This window comes from Anopheles coluzzii, chromosome 2 (assembly GCF_943734685.1).
Source record: "Anopheles coluzzii chromosome 2, AcolN3, whole genome shotgun sequence".
Classification (NCBI taxonomy): domain Eukaryota; kingdom Metazoa; phylum Arthropoda; class Insecta; order Diptera; family Culicidae; genus Anopheles; species Anopheles coluzzii.
Genome location: NC_064670.1, coordinates 42,037,441 through 42,055,654, shown reverse-complemented (window position 1 = coordinate 42,055,654; position 18,214 = coordinate 42,037,441). Strand labels below are relative to the sequence as shown.

The window sequence follows — 18,214 nt, the reverse complement described above, 5'->3', positions numbered from 1 at the left end:
GAATCGAACTTCAACCAGTGAGTTCGGACTGTATAATGCAATTATAGATTATACAAGATAAGTGTCCAACATTAGGACGAAATCATGTGCAGGTAAGAGGACAAAAGCTAAGAGGCTAGATTCCTGATTGTGGTCGATTTTACGTGATGAATTACTGAAAAAACTACTCCATGCCTCGTACATGACATGCATCATACAAGCTATGCATCGACCTTTGTTTGATATAGACTTTGCTTTAAATTATGGAAACCCCAAATTTGTACAAATATATTTAAATGAAACTGAGGGCTATGTTTATACGAAACATGTAATAAATAAGGAGTGCATTATTTAGACCAAACAGCGTATGATACATTGGTTTTAGAACATCAACTTTGAACGAGTTTGACATCCCTGCTCGAAGGTATGCAATCGAAATGCACAAACGAAAGCTCTCTCACGAAGCTTTTGCAGTTTTGAGGTTTACCCCACCCTAGCCGCAAAATTGAAGATTTCCGACGTCGTGTGGACGTCGTGTGGACGTCCACCCGACGTCCACACGACGTCCGGTTTAAGAGGTTACTCGACCAAGTGAACTTTTTTAGACGGGTTTTATGGCACAAATTGTGGCGGATTTCCCAGGGTTGTTGTATCGATTAGCAGCCACAAAAAAAAATTATGGATGGCTAGAAAAAAATGAATCTTGTCCTCCCCCTTACTCCTTTCCTGGTCGGTAGTTGCGATCACACCAGCTGTTCATATGATGGTGGTGGGAGTGATATCGCTTATCTGCTGTCTTCTTTATCCGTTCTACCAGATCATACGCGTTTTCAGTGACGTCCTTCCCCACCTCCTTCGTTTTCCCAGCGGTTATTGGCGAATGCTTGACCTTGTGTGAGCGCGCTTGACTTGTGGTTATTGTTTTTTTCCTTCCCGTTTTTTTGGCTGCTGATGCATTGCGCGTTGGCTATAGCCCCGTCGTTCGAATCTGGATTTGATCAACGCGCAAGTTGTCGTGTGGATGGAATCGATTTACCGTTCGAGCTATTTGCCGGATCGATTGAATGCATGCTTCGTTTTATACTGGTTTTATGTTATTTGTTAGTGCAGTTAGTTGCAATTGTGCAAAAAAAAAAAATAATAATTCAAACAAAAGATCATTCAATGCACTAGGCCACTCATGTTAAGCCAACCAATGCTTAGTTAAAGTCAACGGAAGGTCAAATATTAAAATGAGGGATATCATTGAACACATATTGTCTTTCCATTATTTTTTTCTTTAATAATTTACAAACCCTCCAATCTTCTCCCACCCCTCCCTCCCTCCCTCTCTCCATCCGACCGGAAATAAGGTTAGTATTTACCCACCATAGTGTACCCTTTTAATTCTAATTACCGGGGTCTACTGTTCGGAAGAGAAAAAGGAACGTCTCCCCCGCCTCTCGCTCGATACTGTTATTGAGGAGCGACCCGCCCCGGCATGGCTGACGCATGCATCGCTCGCGTTGCCTGGCTTGCTCCTTCTCTCGCCTTTTTTGGAGACGCATCATCGTTGCGGATGGTGCTGCGCGGCCATGTCGCTGCCTGGAGGATGGCATAGAAAGTTGTGTTCTAGCCCGTCGATGTCCTGGCGATTGACGCAGTATGCGCAAGTGGCGTTTATGCTGCATGCATTGTCGATAGCGCTGCGGCTGCGCTCGAGGATTGGCTGTGGCGACCGGCCCCCGGGAGCCTCAAATGCCGGTGATGCAGCCGGACCTTTCACGCGCCAAACTGCTCTACGCGTCCCCGCATTCTATGTATGACTTGGTTTGTTTCAGCTGACCCTCGTTGTCGTGCTACCCTAACACAACACAACAACGTGACCGTCCTGCGTTCAAGCCTCGTTTCATCCTAGTGGCCCAGGACTGCCTATCTCGCTAGGGGTAAACCAGATAGTAACAGGTCACGTCAACTCACACGACTTAGCAACATGCTCGCCATGAGTTCAAGCCTCGTATGGACCGTCTCTCGTAGCAACGGCTAACTATCCGGCATGACCGCGTAGGTCGTTGCGCCAAGAAGAAGAAAGGAGTGGCTGACGCAGACAGAAAAGCAATGGCTACTGTGTCAAATAAGAAAAAGATGAAGAAGCTTTGTACGATCCGCAGCTCATAAGATTCGTCCATCGTCGCTTCGGAACAGTAAACGCTACTCCCCGTTTTCATCTTGTCATCTCACCTCTTCGACTATCACCCTTCCTGCTCCTCCGCTTCCTTCCGCTCTTGTTAGCTTCCCATTTATTTACTCCCTTTCTCCTTCTTTCCTTCCCATTCCTTTTCTTTCGTAATGCTGTTCAATAATGCTAGCATAGTTTAGAATAACAAATGTAAACTGTATTTGCCGTAAGCCTTAAGGCAAACAATAGTGAAGTGCGGGCGGATTAACCAGTACACAAACTAAGCGGCCGCGTGAGGTCCCGAGGAAAGGATCCTTCGTAATCCTTTTTTTGTCGAAACCATCCGTAAACGATCCAGTTCATTTGTTTCGACTCGAACTCGTTGCACCCACGGGTCGAATTGGCGCCTGCCGAACTATCTAGCGCACTCGCTGACCACATACCAGCGCTCCATGGAACCACTTGGTCGATTGCAGCCCGTGGCCGATAAGACCCCACAGCTCCCTGCCATCTCCCTGCTCTCTTTGTTGTACAGGTTATTTCGCCATCCCCCACGTATCGAGGCCGCGTTCAGCATTGCAAGCTAATAGCCTCCCGTACACATTTTCTTCTTCTTCTTTGACGTAACGAACAATGCTGTAGACAGGGCTGAAACGACTTCTTAACCTTACTAAAATCACGCTATCGGATAGTCGGTTCTTGCTATCTGGGGAATGGTCCGGATAAGAATCGATCTCGTCCGGTCTCGTAGGAACCGGTCTCATCACAGCATGCGTTCAATGAGTCGGGGCGCTGGTTGAAGAGAGCACCAGAGTGACGATGAAAAGATTGCAGCAGATTGCCGTTTGGTTTAAAGGGTATACAATATGCGGAATTTAATTGTTGCTCGACCGCATAAAAAGTTTACCAAAATATGTCCCAAATCTACAAACATCATAATACTGTGTTTGTAGTTATGCTAGTCACAAAACGCTTTAGGTGCAGTGTGGCACATAAACGTGCACGAATTGGTACATCATTTGGTGTGCCAGGGCCATTGCTTCTAACAATTTACCCTTTAACTAACTTAACTTCCTTTAACGCATCAAGAGGATTCGCAGCCAATGTCACACACGGGAAAAAAAGGACAAAGAAAACTCCCTCACGTGCGAGAAAGAGCAGCAACAACCACAGATTTGCGCCAATAACTTGGTGAGAAAGCGACGGAACATCATCGCCTGTGAGCGAGAGTGAAACAGAAGTCATAACCATAATCTTCCCACCCATAATCAACAACCATAATTCGTGTGTGTGTGTTCGCCCCATACAAATGGCATAATTTTTATTTTCGCTTGGTCGAAAATCGCGGCGAAAACCTGATTTTGCGGCTGGGGCAGCCGCAAAATCAGGTTTTCGCCGCGATTTTCGACCAAGCGAAAATAAAAATTATGCCATTTGTATGGGGCGAACACACACACACGAATTATGGTTGTTGATTATGGGTGGGAAGATTATGGTTATGACTTCTGTTTCACTCTCGCTCACAGGCGATGATGTTCCGTCGCTTTCTCACCAAGTTATTGGCGCAAATCTGTGGTTGTTGCTGCTCTTTCTCGCACGTGAGGGAGTTTTCTTTGTCCTTTTTTTCCCGTGTGTGACATTGGCTGCGAATCCTCTTGATGCGTTAAAGGAAGTTAAGTTAGTTAAAGGGTAAATTGTTAGAAGCAATGGCCCTGGCACACCAAATGATGTACCAATTCGTGCACGTTTATGTGCCACACTGCACCTAAAGCGTTTTGTGACTAGCATAACTACAAACACAGTATTATGATGTTTGTAGATTTGGGACATATTTTGGTAAACTTTTTATGCGGTCGAGCAACAATTAAATTCCGCATATTGTATACCCTTTAAACCAAACGGCAATCTGCTGCAATCTTTTCATCGTCACTCTGGTGCTCTCTTCAACCAGCGCCCCGACTCATTGAACGCATGCTGTGATGAGACCGGTTCCTACGAGACCGGACGAGATCGATTCTTATCCGGACCATTCCCCAGATAGCAAGAACCGACTATCCGATAGCGTGATTTTAGTAAGGTTAAGAAGTCGTTTCAGCCCTGTCTACAGCATTGTTCGTTACGTCAAAGAAGAAGAAGAAAATGTGTACGGGAGGCTATTAGCTTGCAATGCTGAACGCGGCCTCGATACGTGGGGGATGGCGAAATAACCTGTACAACAAAGAGAGCAGGGAGATGGCAGGGAGCTGTGGGGTCTTATCGGCCACGGGCTGCAATCGACCAAGTGGTTCCATGGAGCGCTGGTATGTGGTCAGCGAGTGCGCTAGATAGTTCGGCAGGCGCCAATTCGACCCGTGGGTGCAACGAGTTCGAGTCGAAACAAATGAACTGGATCGTTTACGGATGGTTTCGACAAAAAAAGGATTACGAAGGATCCTTTCCTCGGGACCTCACGCGGCCGCTTAGTTTGTGTACTGGTTAATCCGCCCGCACTTCACTATTGTTTGCCTTAAGGCTTACGGCAAATACAGTTTACATTTGTTATTCTAAACTATGCTAGCATTATTGAACAGCATTACGAAAGAAAAGGAATGGGAAGGAAAGAAGGAGAAAGGGAGTAAATAAATGGGAAGCTAACAAGAGCGGAAGGAAGCGGAGGAGCAGGAAGGGTGATAGTCGAAGAGGTGAGATGACAAGATGAAAACGGGGAGTAGCGTTTACTGTTCCGAAGCGACGATGGACGAATCTTATGAGCTGCGGATCGTACAAAGCTTCTTCATCTTTTTCTTATTTGACACAGTAGCCATTGCTTTTCTGTCTGCGTCAGCCACTCCTTTCTTCTTCTTGGCGCAACGACCTACGCGGTCATGCCGGATAGTTAGCCGTTGCTACGAGAGACGGTCCATACGAGGCTTGAACTCATGGCGAGCATGTTGCTAAGTCGTGTGAGTTGACGTGACCTGTTACTATCTGGTTTACCCCTAGCGAGATAGGCAGTCCTGGGCCACTAGGATGAAACGAGGCTTGAACGCAGGACGGTCACGTTGTTGTGTTGTGTTAGGGTAGCACGACAACGAGGGTCAGCTGAAACAAACCAAGTCATACATAGAATGCGGGGACGCGTAGAGCAGTTTGGCGCGTGAAAGGTCCGGCTGCATCACCGGCATTTGAGGCTCCCGGGGGCCGGTCGCCACAGCCAATCCTCGAGCGCAGCCGCAGCGCTATCGACAATGCATGCAGCATAAACGCCACTTGCGCATACTGCGTCAATCGCCAGGACATCGACGGGCTAGAACACAACTTTCTATGCCATCCTCCAGGCAGCGACATGGCCGCGCAGCACCATCCGCAACGATGATGCGTCTCCAAAAAAGGCGAGAGAAGGAGCAAGCCAGGCAACGCGAGCGATGCATGCGTCAGCCATGCCGGGGCGGGTCGCTCCTCAATAACAGTATCGAGCGAGAGGCGGGGGAGACGTTCCTTTTTCTCTTCCGAACAGTAGACCCCGGTAATTAGAATTAAAAGGGTACACTATGGTGGGTAAATACTAACCTTATTTCCGGTCGGATGGAGAGAGGGAGGGAGGGAGGGGTGGGAGAAGATTGGAGGGTTTGTAAATTATTAAAGAAAAAAATAATGGAAAGACAATATGTGTTCAATGATATCCCTCATTTTAATATTTGACCTTCCGTTGACTTTAACTAAGCATTGGTTGGCTTAACATGAGTGGCCTAGTGCATTGAATGATCTTTTGTTTGAATTATTATTTTTTTTTTTTGCACAATTGCAACTAACTGCACTAACAAATAACATAAAACCAGTATAAAACGAAGCATGCATTCAATCGATCCGGCAAATAGCTCGAACGGTAAATCGATTCCATCCACACGACAACTTGCGCGTTGATCAAATCCAGATTCGAACGACGGGGCTATAGCCAACGCGCAATGCATCAGCAGCCAAAAAAACGGGAAGGAAAAAAACAATAACCACAAGTCAAGCGCGCTCACACAAGGTCAAGCATTCGCCAATAACCGCTGGGAAAACGAAGGAGGTGGGGAAGGACGTCACTGAAAACGCGTATGATCTGGTAGAACGGATAAAGAAGACAGCAGATAAGCGATATCACTCCCACCACCATCATATGAACAGCTGGTGTGATCGCAACTACCGACCAGGAAAGGAGTAAGGGGGAGGACAAGATTCATTTTTTTCTAGCCATCCATAATTTTTTTTTGTGGCTGCTAATCGATACAACAACCCTGGGAAATCCGCCACAATTTGTGCCATAAAACCCGTCTAAAAAAGTTCACTTGGTCGAGTAACCTCTTAAACCGGACGTCGTGTGGACGTCGGGTGGACGTCCACACGACGTCCACACGACGTCGGAAATCTTCAATTTTGCGGCTAGGGTAGCTATTGCATGATGCAGAGCTCAATTAAAACATAAAATCCAATTATTTTTTCAGCACGCTTAACGTAATTCCAATACTCTTATATGTTTCTTTTAAACTATATTTCTCCTTATTATGAAATATAGTTTAAAAGAAACATATAAGAGTATTGGAATAACGTTACCGTTTTGAACATTTTTTCCTATTTTTTTAAATCAAATCAAAATACCACGCCATGGTACAGTGAGCATTATAACTCTCAAAATAATCGAACCAATCAAATTAGTGGAAACATCGTTAGTGTAATGGCCTACTGAACTAAACAAAACTACTACTACTGAACAAAACAAAACAATAAATGAACACATTACTGACAATCTTTGGAAAGACGTGAACATCGTATTGAATGATAAAAAACTTATAGGGAAGACAAAATTTAGTTGGATTACCCTCATTCTAAGATAGCCCACTCTGCACGCAACGATAAGTTACAATATAATCGATATATAACTAAGGAGTTCTACCGTAATCAGGCTCCCAAAAAAGGGACCCATCCATCCCTCAAGTAAATTTGCTTCTCAATCCTTTTCTAGTTTAAAATTACTCATACAGCTTCTCGCTTGACACTTCAGAAAGGCCAATATTCGTGTGACCGCTTAGGACCTCCACTCGTGTTAATCCGCTACTGATCGTAATTTCAGTATTCTGCGTTTACTATCATGGATAGATCAAACAAGCAGAAATTCAATTATTCGAATGAGGCAGACTCAATTTAAAAAAAAGCTAGAGAACATAAAGCAACGATCGAAACATTTTAACAAAATAATACGCAAAGGTTTAAGATTTATTCTATAGTATTTTTTTATTAAAAATAAATAATTTATATACATTAGCAGCTACGCTACACTACACGATACGACTTCCTACAGTTAACAGTAAGACTTGGAATGGTCCACTTCAAGCGGACGGAACCGATTGCTAGCAAATAACCCTACAACAAATGAACTGTTGTACCGCGTGGTCATAAAGACGCTCCAGCAATAGTGCAATGGAACGCACGTGCTCATTCACATTTCCCCTATGGCAACGGTAGCCAAGCTCAGAAGTTCGGATCATAGTCCCGGTAGTACCGTCGCGAGCTGTTGCTAAAGTGATGACTGTTTGGTGGTGGCGGTGCGTGATGGTACGGCGGATACATGGCCATCACCGGTGGCGGCGGTTCATGCATCATGAAGGCCGGATCGTGTAACCGATGGTGATGGCCGCTCGGTGGGTAGTGCGAGCCCTTCAGACCGTAATCGTCATAGAAGTAGTTCTCCGGGTGGCGCTGCGATCGCCAGCTGTCGTAGATGTTGGAAGCGCTGCTACCATGCATCGAGTTCGAGAAACGCTGTAAATGGAAGATGAAAGTGATAGTGATGGTCAGCAATCAATCGTACCGAACAAAGATCAGTTCAAGACAAACAATTTCAATACCTTTGGCTTCACATCCTGCATACGATCATCCCATGCATCGTCCAGATTGTACAGATCCTCTGAGCCAAAGTTTTCGATGCCTCCCATGTGGTTTTTGTTCAGTTCGTTCAGCATATCGGCGGTGAGTGGCGTCGGTGCCTTCTTTTTGGCTGCCTTTTGGCGGTTGATTAGCTACAAAGAGAGAACATCCATGCGTGAGGTGTATGTCTCGTGTCGTGAGCTCTGCCTGCACTAGCTTACCACAGTGACGCCGAACAGGATGACGAACAGCAGCGACGCCAAACCGATCACAATCACAGCAATAGCCCACTGCGGCAGGAACAGATCGTCCTCGATCGCTGGACCAGCAGCAAGTATCGGCTTCGGAATAACTAAAACGCAAAGATACAAGCCATATAGTGAGCGTAAGCATTATAATTCATAGCGTTAAAAGTCCTCGATCAATAACCAACCTGTGAAATCGGTATACACCGGATCGACTCTGAACTTGCCCAGCTGGAACACTTCCTTCACGCGCTGCGCCGGCGCTTGCAGGTTCTCCCGCTGAACCGGTTCCTTCTCCGCTTTGGTTTCCTCGTTCTCCCGCTCACCGTCGTAGTCATCGGTGCTGGTCGTGGTGGTGGTCGGTGTCGTCGTTTCCGGCACCGGTACAAGCGCCTCGTGGAACATCTTGCGTATCTCGAGCGTGTTGACATCGCGCGTCAGATCCGTCAGCTCAACGAAGTAGTCGACCAGCACGCTGCCCTTGTTGAAGCTGTCGATGCGCACCTTCTTGTACCACTTGCTCAAATTCTTCGCCTTGCTGTACACCTCGTTCAGCTCCGTCTCGACCTCACGGGCCAGCTTCTTCCACTCTGCCGTGTTGTGATCGAGCAGCTCCGGCACCCACTTCACACCGTCCACGATGCGTATCGTGCCCGCCAGATCACACTCCGAGTGGCACAGACCCGGTTCCGTTGGTCTAAAAAAAAGGAAGGGAGGAAACGGTCACATCAAACGGTGCAAAAAAACGCAAAGAATTCAAGAACAAGAATTAATAACAATAAAAGCCCAATGGTTCGCCGACGGCGCAAGACTCAAACTCGCGTCCCACTTGGCGACCTTGGCGTGAGTGACGCTAAACTGACCGAAATTGCATCGCTACGCTCTCATAACTTTAAGTAATGTAAACAAACTCTACCACACACATACGAGTAACGATGCGGTCAACAACCGGAACGAACCTCAGGCCCTAAGATTGCACACCCACGTGCTCATCACTACGACTTACCTTGGTGTCGTGGTGGTCGTTGTGGTAGTCGTTGTGGTCGTCGTGCTCGTGCTGGTGCTGCTCGATGAGGCGAGCAGCTTTTCGAGCAGCTCCTGCTGCTTCTGCTGCTCCAGCAGCTTCTCGATCGAAAGCGGCGTTGTGGAGGGCGTTGGCCAACCGGTGAACTCGGTCGTGGCTCGCGTCGGCGGTCCCTTGCGGATGTGAATCTCGGGCATGCCCGGTCCTTCGGCGTGCAGTGGCCTGGCCGTCGTTACGCGGGCCGCTCCACCGGGCAGTGGTTTCTTCGCTCCGGGCCGGCTGGGAAACACGACCTTGAAGCCGCTACCGGCCGAACCTGATGCAACGGTACTGGTCGGTTCTTCCGCTTTGCTAGCGTTGAATCCGGGTGGCAACAGTGCCGACACATCCTTAAACTGAATTTTCTTCAGCAGACTGCTCGGATCGATCGCTACCGGTTCGGACTTTGCGTCCTCTTCGGCCGGTGGTTTGTAGCCGGGCGGAAGCAGCTTACTCACGTCCTCACTAAACACTACCTTGGGCCGCTCGGGCGTACTGCCCACGGTGGGTTCTTTGTAGCCCGGTGGCAAGAACTTGCTTACATCATCCCGAATCGTTACCGGCGCCGGTGTGGTAGGTTTCTTCGTTGTCTTGAACGTTTTGTAGCCCGGCGGCAGGAACTTGCTCACATCGTCCTCGATCGACACGGCGACGGTCTTTACGGTGCTCGATGGCTCCGTCTTGCTTTCGCCTCCCGATGGTTTATAGCCCGGCGGCAAGAACGCACTCACGTCCACTTTCTGTGCCTTCTTCAACAGATCGAGCGTCGGGTTTGGCTTATCGTTCACCTTCACCTTGCTGATCAGCTCCTTCAGATTGTTCGTGTTCTTAATGTCCTCCTCGGTGCGGTTCAGCTTGTAGTCTTTCGGTAACAGTGAGCTCAGCTCCTGGATCGGCACGTTGCTCTTGTACGAGCGGCTAATGTTGGCACTGCGGAATCGATTTCCCAGCTCCGACTTCGCCGCATCGTCCGCCGGTGGCTCGTTCGACGTGGGCACGGTTTCACCGGTCGGGTTCGGTTTCTTCAGCTTAAAGCCCGACTTTGCCTTATAGTCCGGTGGTAGCAGAGCCGCTATGTCATCGATCGTTTCAAACTTGATCTTTTTCACCAAACTGTCGGTTGTCGTCGTCGGTTTAACCGTGGTCGTCACTCCGACTCGCGGTTTCTTCGTTGTCGTTGCACGCGCGTTGGGTTGGAACTTTCGAATTACCACCGGTGGCAGTGCAGTGGAGCCGGAGGACGCCTTCTGGTCTTCCGCGGCAGGATCCTTCAGTACGGGGAACTTGCCGGCAAACAACCCACTGGACAGTTCCGACTGCACCCGGTCAAGCTTGTCGATAATGCTCTCCGTGGACTGAGCGATCAGCGTTTTCTCGGTCGTCACCGAATCCAACTCATCGGTCACAGCAATCACCGGTTCCTGGGGCGCGATCGTTGTTGTTCCCTCCGAGTCTTCGCCAAGTCCGCTGGCCGTAGTTACATCGCCGTCGTCGCTCTCGTTGCTACCCTTCGATTCTAGCTCGGCCAGCGGTTGCTTTTTCTCCTCCTGCTCGACCTGCGGGAAGGGCAGGAACCGTGCCCCGGACACACTGCGACTCGTCTGCACTGATGCAACCACCACCCAGCTTTCCGTGGTAGCATTTGTGACACCTTCCGCCTGACTGGAGATCGCTACGCGTTCGGTCGTTGAAAGGGTCGATTCGGTGGTCGATTCCGTGCGCGCTGTTGGAGCAGCAGTCGAAGGAGTAGCCTCCGGCAGAGTTTCTCTGGTTCCACCCGCCGCTGGCGGTAGCTTACCGGCCAGCTGCTCATCCTTTAAATCTTCATCCGAAAACTGTAACATATCGGCCGCATCGTCCAGCTGTTCCGGGGTAGCCGCTGGTGGAACTGCCACCGTCTTGGCCGTTGGACTTACCGTGGTCGCGATCGGTTCCTCATCCTCATACGCGTACTCATCGTCGTACAGCTTTTCCTGCTGCTGCTCGGCACCCAGCTCGGCCGTTCCGTTAATCTCCCGCTGTACGCCCTCCGGTTCCTCGTCCTCCTCCTCGAACGTTTCCTCCGAGCCACCGTTCGGGAGGTAGAAGTTGTCGGTCAGAATTACCGTATGATCTTCCACACCGACCGAATCGCCGGGCGCCGTCTCGGACTCGCGCACCGTATCGTAGTACTCGTTCTCGCTGATATTGTTCAACCGGCCGTCCGGATCTTCCAGTACGGTTTTTGCCGTACCATCCCCAGCGGGAACGGCCGCGCCCTGGATGGAGGCCGTACCGGGCGACAGTTTCGGTTCCTGCACTGCACTCGTCAGCACGATCGAGTTGTTTTTCGCCAGCGGCGTGGGCTGGAAGTCGTTGATTTCCTGCTGCTTCGAGTCTCCGCCGCCGAATCCGGTCGACTCTTTCGACTCCTCGTAGTCCTCGTAGTCGTAGATGACTTCGGCCGACTTGGCCGATCCGTTGTGCGTGATGTTGATGCTCGGTATGATAGGCTTTGCCGGCTGGTGGATGAAGCGTGACAGTACCGGTGCCTTGACCGTGGTCGTGGTGGTTGTCGTGGTGGTGGTAGTGGTCGTTTTCGATTTCGCCGCACTCGGGAAGGATCCACGCGTGGCGATAGCGCTGTTCGCGGTGGGCACACGCTTCGCTTCGAACGCTTGCCGGAAGGGATTCGGGGCGGGTGTCCTGTAACGCGGAAAGGGAAGGAGATTAAAATAAGCATATTTTGTATGGGGTTGGTCGTGCTTTCTTGCCAGAAATTCCTATTTTTCATCGCTAACGCCACAACATAGCGTAGAAACAAAAAGATAGCCAATTTAGAGAGAAACATGTCGAATACAATCTGACGCTTTGCATCAAAGCATGCGATGAAAATTCCTGCTCGCCGCTAACTAGCTATTTAATTACAGCCTACATCGACCATTGCCCGTTGGTCATGGCAACCCCTTTCTGGAAAAGGGTATGCAAAAACGATACGAAGCGTACGATAGTGACCCTCCGCAAAGGAACCTCCGTATCGAACGAAATGAATAGTTTATTTTTAATTTGCCACCCTGTTCTGGCTGGTGTTATCACACATTTAGTGCTGGAATGCTGCACGCTTGTAAGAATTGCTTATCTCTACCGATGATAGCTTGTGCCTTCGGGACTGTCCGCACAATGCTTCTCTTTTTGCATTGGCCCCTCCCTTTCACACAGTGTTCCCTTTTGGTCAAGAATTGCCCCTTTGGGCGCCGCTAAGCGCTCATCGACTGCACCTACCTGCCACTGAATCGATTCCGCACGGCAGCACTGTCCACGGTGGTGGTACGCTCCGTTGCCGCCTCGGTCGTCGTCGTCGTCGTGGTCGGGATCGATCGATAGCGATTGGGCCGGGCAGTGGTGCGACTGGTCTGCGAGCTGCCGCTTCCAAAGCGCCCGTTCGAGGTACCGTTCTGGGTGGACGACGTGCCAGTCGTCTGTGGCGAGCCACGGCCACTCGACGCTGCCCCACTATCGGTCGGTTTCGATCTAGAACTAGAGAAGCTGTTGCGCGTACCGCTCGACGTGGACGCTGGGCTGCGCGGTAACGGTTGCCGCTGTTGCTGGGAGGCCAGATTCAGATAGGTCGAGGCGCGCGTCGGTGGCTGCTGCTGATCTTCGCTCGCGAATGGTCGCGCACGGCTCGAGATGTACGATAGCTGCCGATCGCGCACGGATGCCGGTTCGGCCGAGGAAGCTGGTGCCGGCGGTGGTGGACGCTGTTGGAGTAGAACGAAGAGAATAGGATGAAATGAAGCACAGATACACACACACACACATATAATCCAGTACGTTAGTGCACCATCGTATCGTAGGCATCGGTGGATTAGCTCGTTCGAGCTAAAGGGTTCCCGTTCTATAAGCCACGGCCGCACAGCAACCAGTGGTTCTTTTAAGAAAAGCCATAAACCGTACGTGCCCGTGTGCTCACATTCTTAACAAACACCCGGTGGGGCCAACCAATGCGCCTTCCGCGGGACAAACAAAGCAGGGAAAGCTTTGCGATGGCACCGGTGCATGTGCAGCGGTTCGCTCGCTTGTGACATTGTGCCGGAAAAATCGTGATAATCACCTAACCGTAAAAAAGGCTCATAAAAATTGTCCCATTGTCCACCGGTGTGGTTTGCTGTTTCACCGTTGTACCGCCCCGAATGGCCTCGTTAGCGCACTCTGCGGTAACGATATACACCGTAACGCTTACCAGAGAAGCCTAATCCCCAACAGCCGACAAGAATGGTCCACATTCTCACGCGAGCGATCACTATCGAATCGGGACTGTGATACCGTTGCCCACTGACGTCAGCAACCGGTACGGGTGTGAACCAGAATCCCCCCAATTCAGTGCCACCCAGCTGGGCTTGGGACAGAATGAAAAGGCTTCGTCCTTCAATTCGGTATGACGCTCGGTGGTACAGCTTCGGCTTAATGCTCTCGATTTATTTTGGACATTGTTTTCGAACAGTGCCATTTCAGGGTTGACGGACTGCGTGCCCGAGGCATTTGATTTATGGTGTACTCGGTGGAGCAACGGTTCTCCTTAACAGGGGGAAGCGGATAGCGAGGGAAGTCATTTCCGACGCCAATCACGCCAACACCCCAAAATTGGACTGCCGACTTGTTACGGGAGCTGCCGTTAAACCGTTCGCGATCGGTCGCTTCGGGAGGCACTCCCGCGTGGACCAGTTTCGGTGCGCACACAAGTGTTTTGGTTGCGTGCGCTGCAACAAAGCATAATCTGGGCCTTTCCCTTTTGTATGCTTGTTCGAACCCGTTGAGTGCCGTTTTGCCGCGATGTCCTTCATGGGTCGGGCCAGAGAAAGAACACTCACATCAATCAACAATCATATGCTGTATGACCGATCGGTAGCAGAGGCTTTCATGCGCTCAGAACAGGGCCACATCAACATTGGGAGCAGTCCCACCTTGCCCAAATCGCTCCACCATCGCGCCACCTCTCACTCCCTTTTATGGTCCCCGTTCATTTCCGCTGTTCGCACACAAACCATACCGTTGGTGCGGCACGTTGTCACGGTGGTCATTGCGTTGCGTAACGTTACCGTCCCAAAAGCAGTGCTCAGTTCCACTGAAGTAAGGGTAGATTACCTTTCCCTTCGCGTTTGGAGCGGCCACTTTCCAATGCAGTTCGTGATCGTGACGATTTACTGCGCGTAGGCGCTGGGCGATCGACAAATTGAGGCGGTGATCGCAATTATCTATTCCACTAATTTGTGGTTGCTGTTGTTGGGCTGTATTTGAGGTGTCCATGCTTACAGTGAAACACGTACCAAACTCCAACCGCGGAAAGACACGGCGGAAATGGGTTCAACTATAGGGAAACCAGAAAACTTAATAAATTACCCCTAATGGTGGATTTATTAGGGCTTTAACTCAATCACATACAACCAATCGAAACTGGACTACCGGTCGTAACAAGAACGTACCACAGAACGACCGGCTTGAAGAGGCTTTCCTTGTACCGCTCTGCTCGTGCCTATGTAAATTAAACAATCATTCTCGATTATTACAAAAACAAACGAGCGCTGCCCGCGACAGTTTATGAGGCCCAGTCTTGTCCACCGAAGTGTGCCGTGCTGCAATAAACATACACCCTACTTCTCCAGTGTCCTCTCTCATTCACAACAGCAGAGCTGACTCATAGTTAATCCACTAGGTAGGGGAGAACCTTACAGAACAAAGTATCCTTCCTGGCAGCGACTGAACGACACCGGTGCGGACCGGAGCGGTTTGTACTTTTACTTCACGAACATGTCGACGAACTGCCACAAATGGACAAAACCAATAAAAACCCTCCGCCCGGGTACTGTTGCCAACCTCCGTTGATCCGCGGGTGTAATAAACTGACGGCGTTCTGGTCACTTTGTGGTCGCGCCTACAACCACCCCGTTCGTGGGCTCGATCCGGCAGAACCAAGCGGATTGTGGGGATACAGCGGGCTGGGGATGTTTTTTTTTTTTTGGTCAAGATGTCAAAATTATTAACGATCTCCTAGGCGGCGGCGATATTGTGTTAGTTTGTGTCCGGCATTCCGCCTTGCTTCACTTCATACTTCGAACGAACGAGCTCAGAAGTGGGCTCAATTCTTGCGCAGCATAATTAACCGGCGTATGCGTCGCTTTCCTTAGGTCATGTACCCCACCATCTTGCCAATTCTGGACGCGGAGGCGTGTGCTTTTTTTTCCTTTTCACCCCAAAAGCCAGACCCGTTTCACCGTTGACACGGTGCTCGGCAAAACCGTTGACGCAACTTTTCGTGCGCGATGATTAAGACTCGGGCAGCGACTGCTCACGTAACCGAACGCGTTGCGGCTGAGCGGCTGGATGCATAGAACTTGGCCACATCCCTGGCGCAACCAAACGCTTCATTATAGCCGAGCCCGAAACAACGTGCTGTCACCAGCACCAGAAAGTGGGCCAGCTAACAGGAGTCTTGGTGCAATCAGGGCGCACTTCTAATTTGGAGCAAATTCATTCAATCAAACATCAGCTCAACTCCTCCGCTTTTGTTCGGGAGGGCGTGTCATCAATCGAAAAAAGACGAACAATTCAATCAGTTCCTGCGCACATTTCGTCACGTACGCCGTGGTTTGCTGATGCTATTGCCAAAAATTCATTACATTCAGACGCGTTGGAGAACATTTCTTCCTCAAACCCAAGCGAAACTGTTGCAATACGCCGCAGCTCGAAGAGCGAGAGATGACATTGATAGACGGGTTTCAGCCGCTGACACGTCGGGAACACGAGATCTAGTTACTATGCAAAGCAAGTGTTCGGCGGTTACATTCTGCCCCAGTCTTTCACTCTTTGCCCGTGCCCGTTTCTGCTCCCATGCTTTGTGAGGGTGGTTTTGGGTCGTGCTGAAAAGGCTAACGTGCTTGTGTAACCGATCCATGACTGCACCACGCTGGGAAAGGTGGTTGAGTGCGAGAGAGTAACGATCGCGAGATGTTGGAATTCCGTGGTCCGTGGGAATTTAGCATCTTTTCGGCATAAAAGAAAGCACGATGGTAAAGATTGAACAACCGTGCCAGCTTGAACCCTGCACAGCGTTCTTTGGGACACATTAACATTCTTGGGGTGGTTGGTAGTGCTCAACCAGAGCTTTCTTTGTGTACGGCGACACGTACGTAGGGGCAAATCTCACAAAAAACCCACGATAGCCTACGCTCCCGCGGCAGACGTGATCATAATCCTTGAAACGTTACGATCGATGTACGCCCCGGAATTGGCAAATCGCTGATTAAACGCACAGCAACCAACGCAACCTTCGACAAGTTCTTGCGCTTTTGCTTGCCGAGGTGGTTGGAAACAACAAGCAAAAAAACATGTGAACATGTGAAACAACCCGATAAACATGATCAATCTCTGCAACACCTGCAGACCGTGAACCTATCGATGAACTCATCGACGACGCCGATAAAGAGGAAGCTTCCACCGAGTGGAGAAAACTACACCGCCCGTCCGAAAAACAAAAAACCAGCATAAGCACAATTGCCCAACCGGCAGCCGGCGATGGTAGGGCTTATGCGCTATATGGAAGCGTGTGAAAGTTAAGCTACCGAGCGAATTTGGCAACGTAAGCCAACTAAACCAGCAGCAAGGAAGTGACGAAGTTGCGCTGGTTAAACTGAAACCGGTCTCCTCCCCCATGGTACGCTTCAATGAAGGCCAGACGCCAATACGCGTGGGCCGCCGAAAAAGTCATCGATTTTAGCATTTGCATTTGGCCATCAGGCCCTTGCATGGTTCCACTTCGGTGGAACTGGAGTGTTGTTGCAGGCGGCGTAATCGTTAGTGTGTGTCCGAATGTTGTTCGAAGCCGAAACCCGCACACGTTCCTTCCTTTTGCCGAGCGCCCCATCTAGGACAGCTGGGCTAGATTCGTAACCTCGTTTTACGGATTGGTAATAGTTATGGATTGTACACCGCTAAGAGTTGGGACCGTAATTTGGCAGTCGATTTAAGACAAACAGTAACTGAGCACACATTTTGGATTGCCCGTCTGCAGAACAAATTACACAGAGAGTGCACCTCCCAAACACAGCTGTAAGTTAAAAGTGATTAAGTTTAATGGTGCTACTACACAACACACATACATACACACAGACACAGTATAAATAATAGATTCATGCTACACTAAGCACACTATTCACAGAGTCAAACACACACACCCATTATCCATCCAACAGTGATCTGATGTCAACCAAGAGTCCCCGTGCAAACTGTAACTTAACCAAAACCCACCCGTAAAGCCAAACCCACTTACCTGGGGCGTTTCGGTGGTGGCCAGCTCCGGGAAACCACCGGACGAGCTGCTGAACGGACTTTTGCGCTGCGAACTGCCCGCTTGCTGGCGGTTCGTCGCCGGGAAGCTCCGACTGGCCGTGAGTCCATTGGAGAAGAAGTCACTCCTCGGTGGACTGCGCGAGTACTGGAAGCCGGCGTTCGTGGACGGTGTGGCGGAAAAGGGTCGTGGTGATATTTCGAAAATATCCGCACTCCGTGGGGTCTGTACAGCGCGGGAAGGGAGTTGAAATGGGACGCACGGAAGGGCAGGAGGATGGCGAATAGGGTTCGAAGGAGTTGAAGGATTTCCGCAGGGAGCGTTTATGAAATAGGATAAAAGGGTAAAATAACACACGGAAACGGAAACACACACACACAAACACACATAGCAAATGTAAGGAAGAAAGATAAGAGACAAGCATACATTTAAAGATTGGAAAATTTCTACAACTACTAAACATTGAATAGAGTAATACTAAGGACTACAGAATAATAACAAAAAAGAAGCAAAATACTAAAACAAACCAACTGATATAGTAAAAGAATAAACATTTACAT

The 18,214-nt window shown here is 49.6% G+C and overlaps 2 protein-coding genes across 3 annotated transcripts in view; one reads left to right on the top strand and one right to left on the bottom strand.

Annotated features, from left to right (window-relative positions):
- The window catches only part of LOC120948228 (uncharacterized), a 302,677-nt gene that overhangs the window by 205,865 nt on the left and 78,598 nt on the right, over positions 1 to 18,214 (top strand). The window lies entirely within an intron of this gene.
- The window catches only part of LOC120949492 (mucin-5AC), a 44,872-nt gene continuing 34,022 nt past the window's right edge, over positions 7,365 to 18,214 (bottom strand). The window contains exons 3-9 of one of the 2 annotated variants that reach the window (XM_040366819.2): positions 17,637 to 17,879; positions 12,593 to 13,071; positions 9,275 to 12,016; positions 8,457 to 8,965; positions 8,245 to 8,375; positions 8,005 to 8,175; positions 7,365 to 7,918 (exon numbers count right to left, since the gene is read on the bottom strand). In XM_040366819.2, coding sequence (XP_040222753.2) covers positions 7,628 to 7,918; positions 8,005 to 8,175; positions 8,245 to 8,375; positions 8,457 to 8,965; positions 9,275 to 12,016; positions 12,593 to 13,071; positions 17,637 to 17,879 — 4,566 coding nt within the window. In that variant the 3' untranslated portion in view covers positions 7,365 to 7,627. The remainder of the gene's footprint in view (positions 7,919 to 8,004; positions 8,176 to 8,244; positions 8,376 to 8,456; positions 8,966 to 9,274; positions 12,017 to 12,592; positions 13,072 to 17,636; positions 17,880 to 18,214) is intronic. The other variant, XM_040366820.2, reaches the window with a different exon arrangement.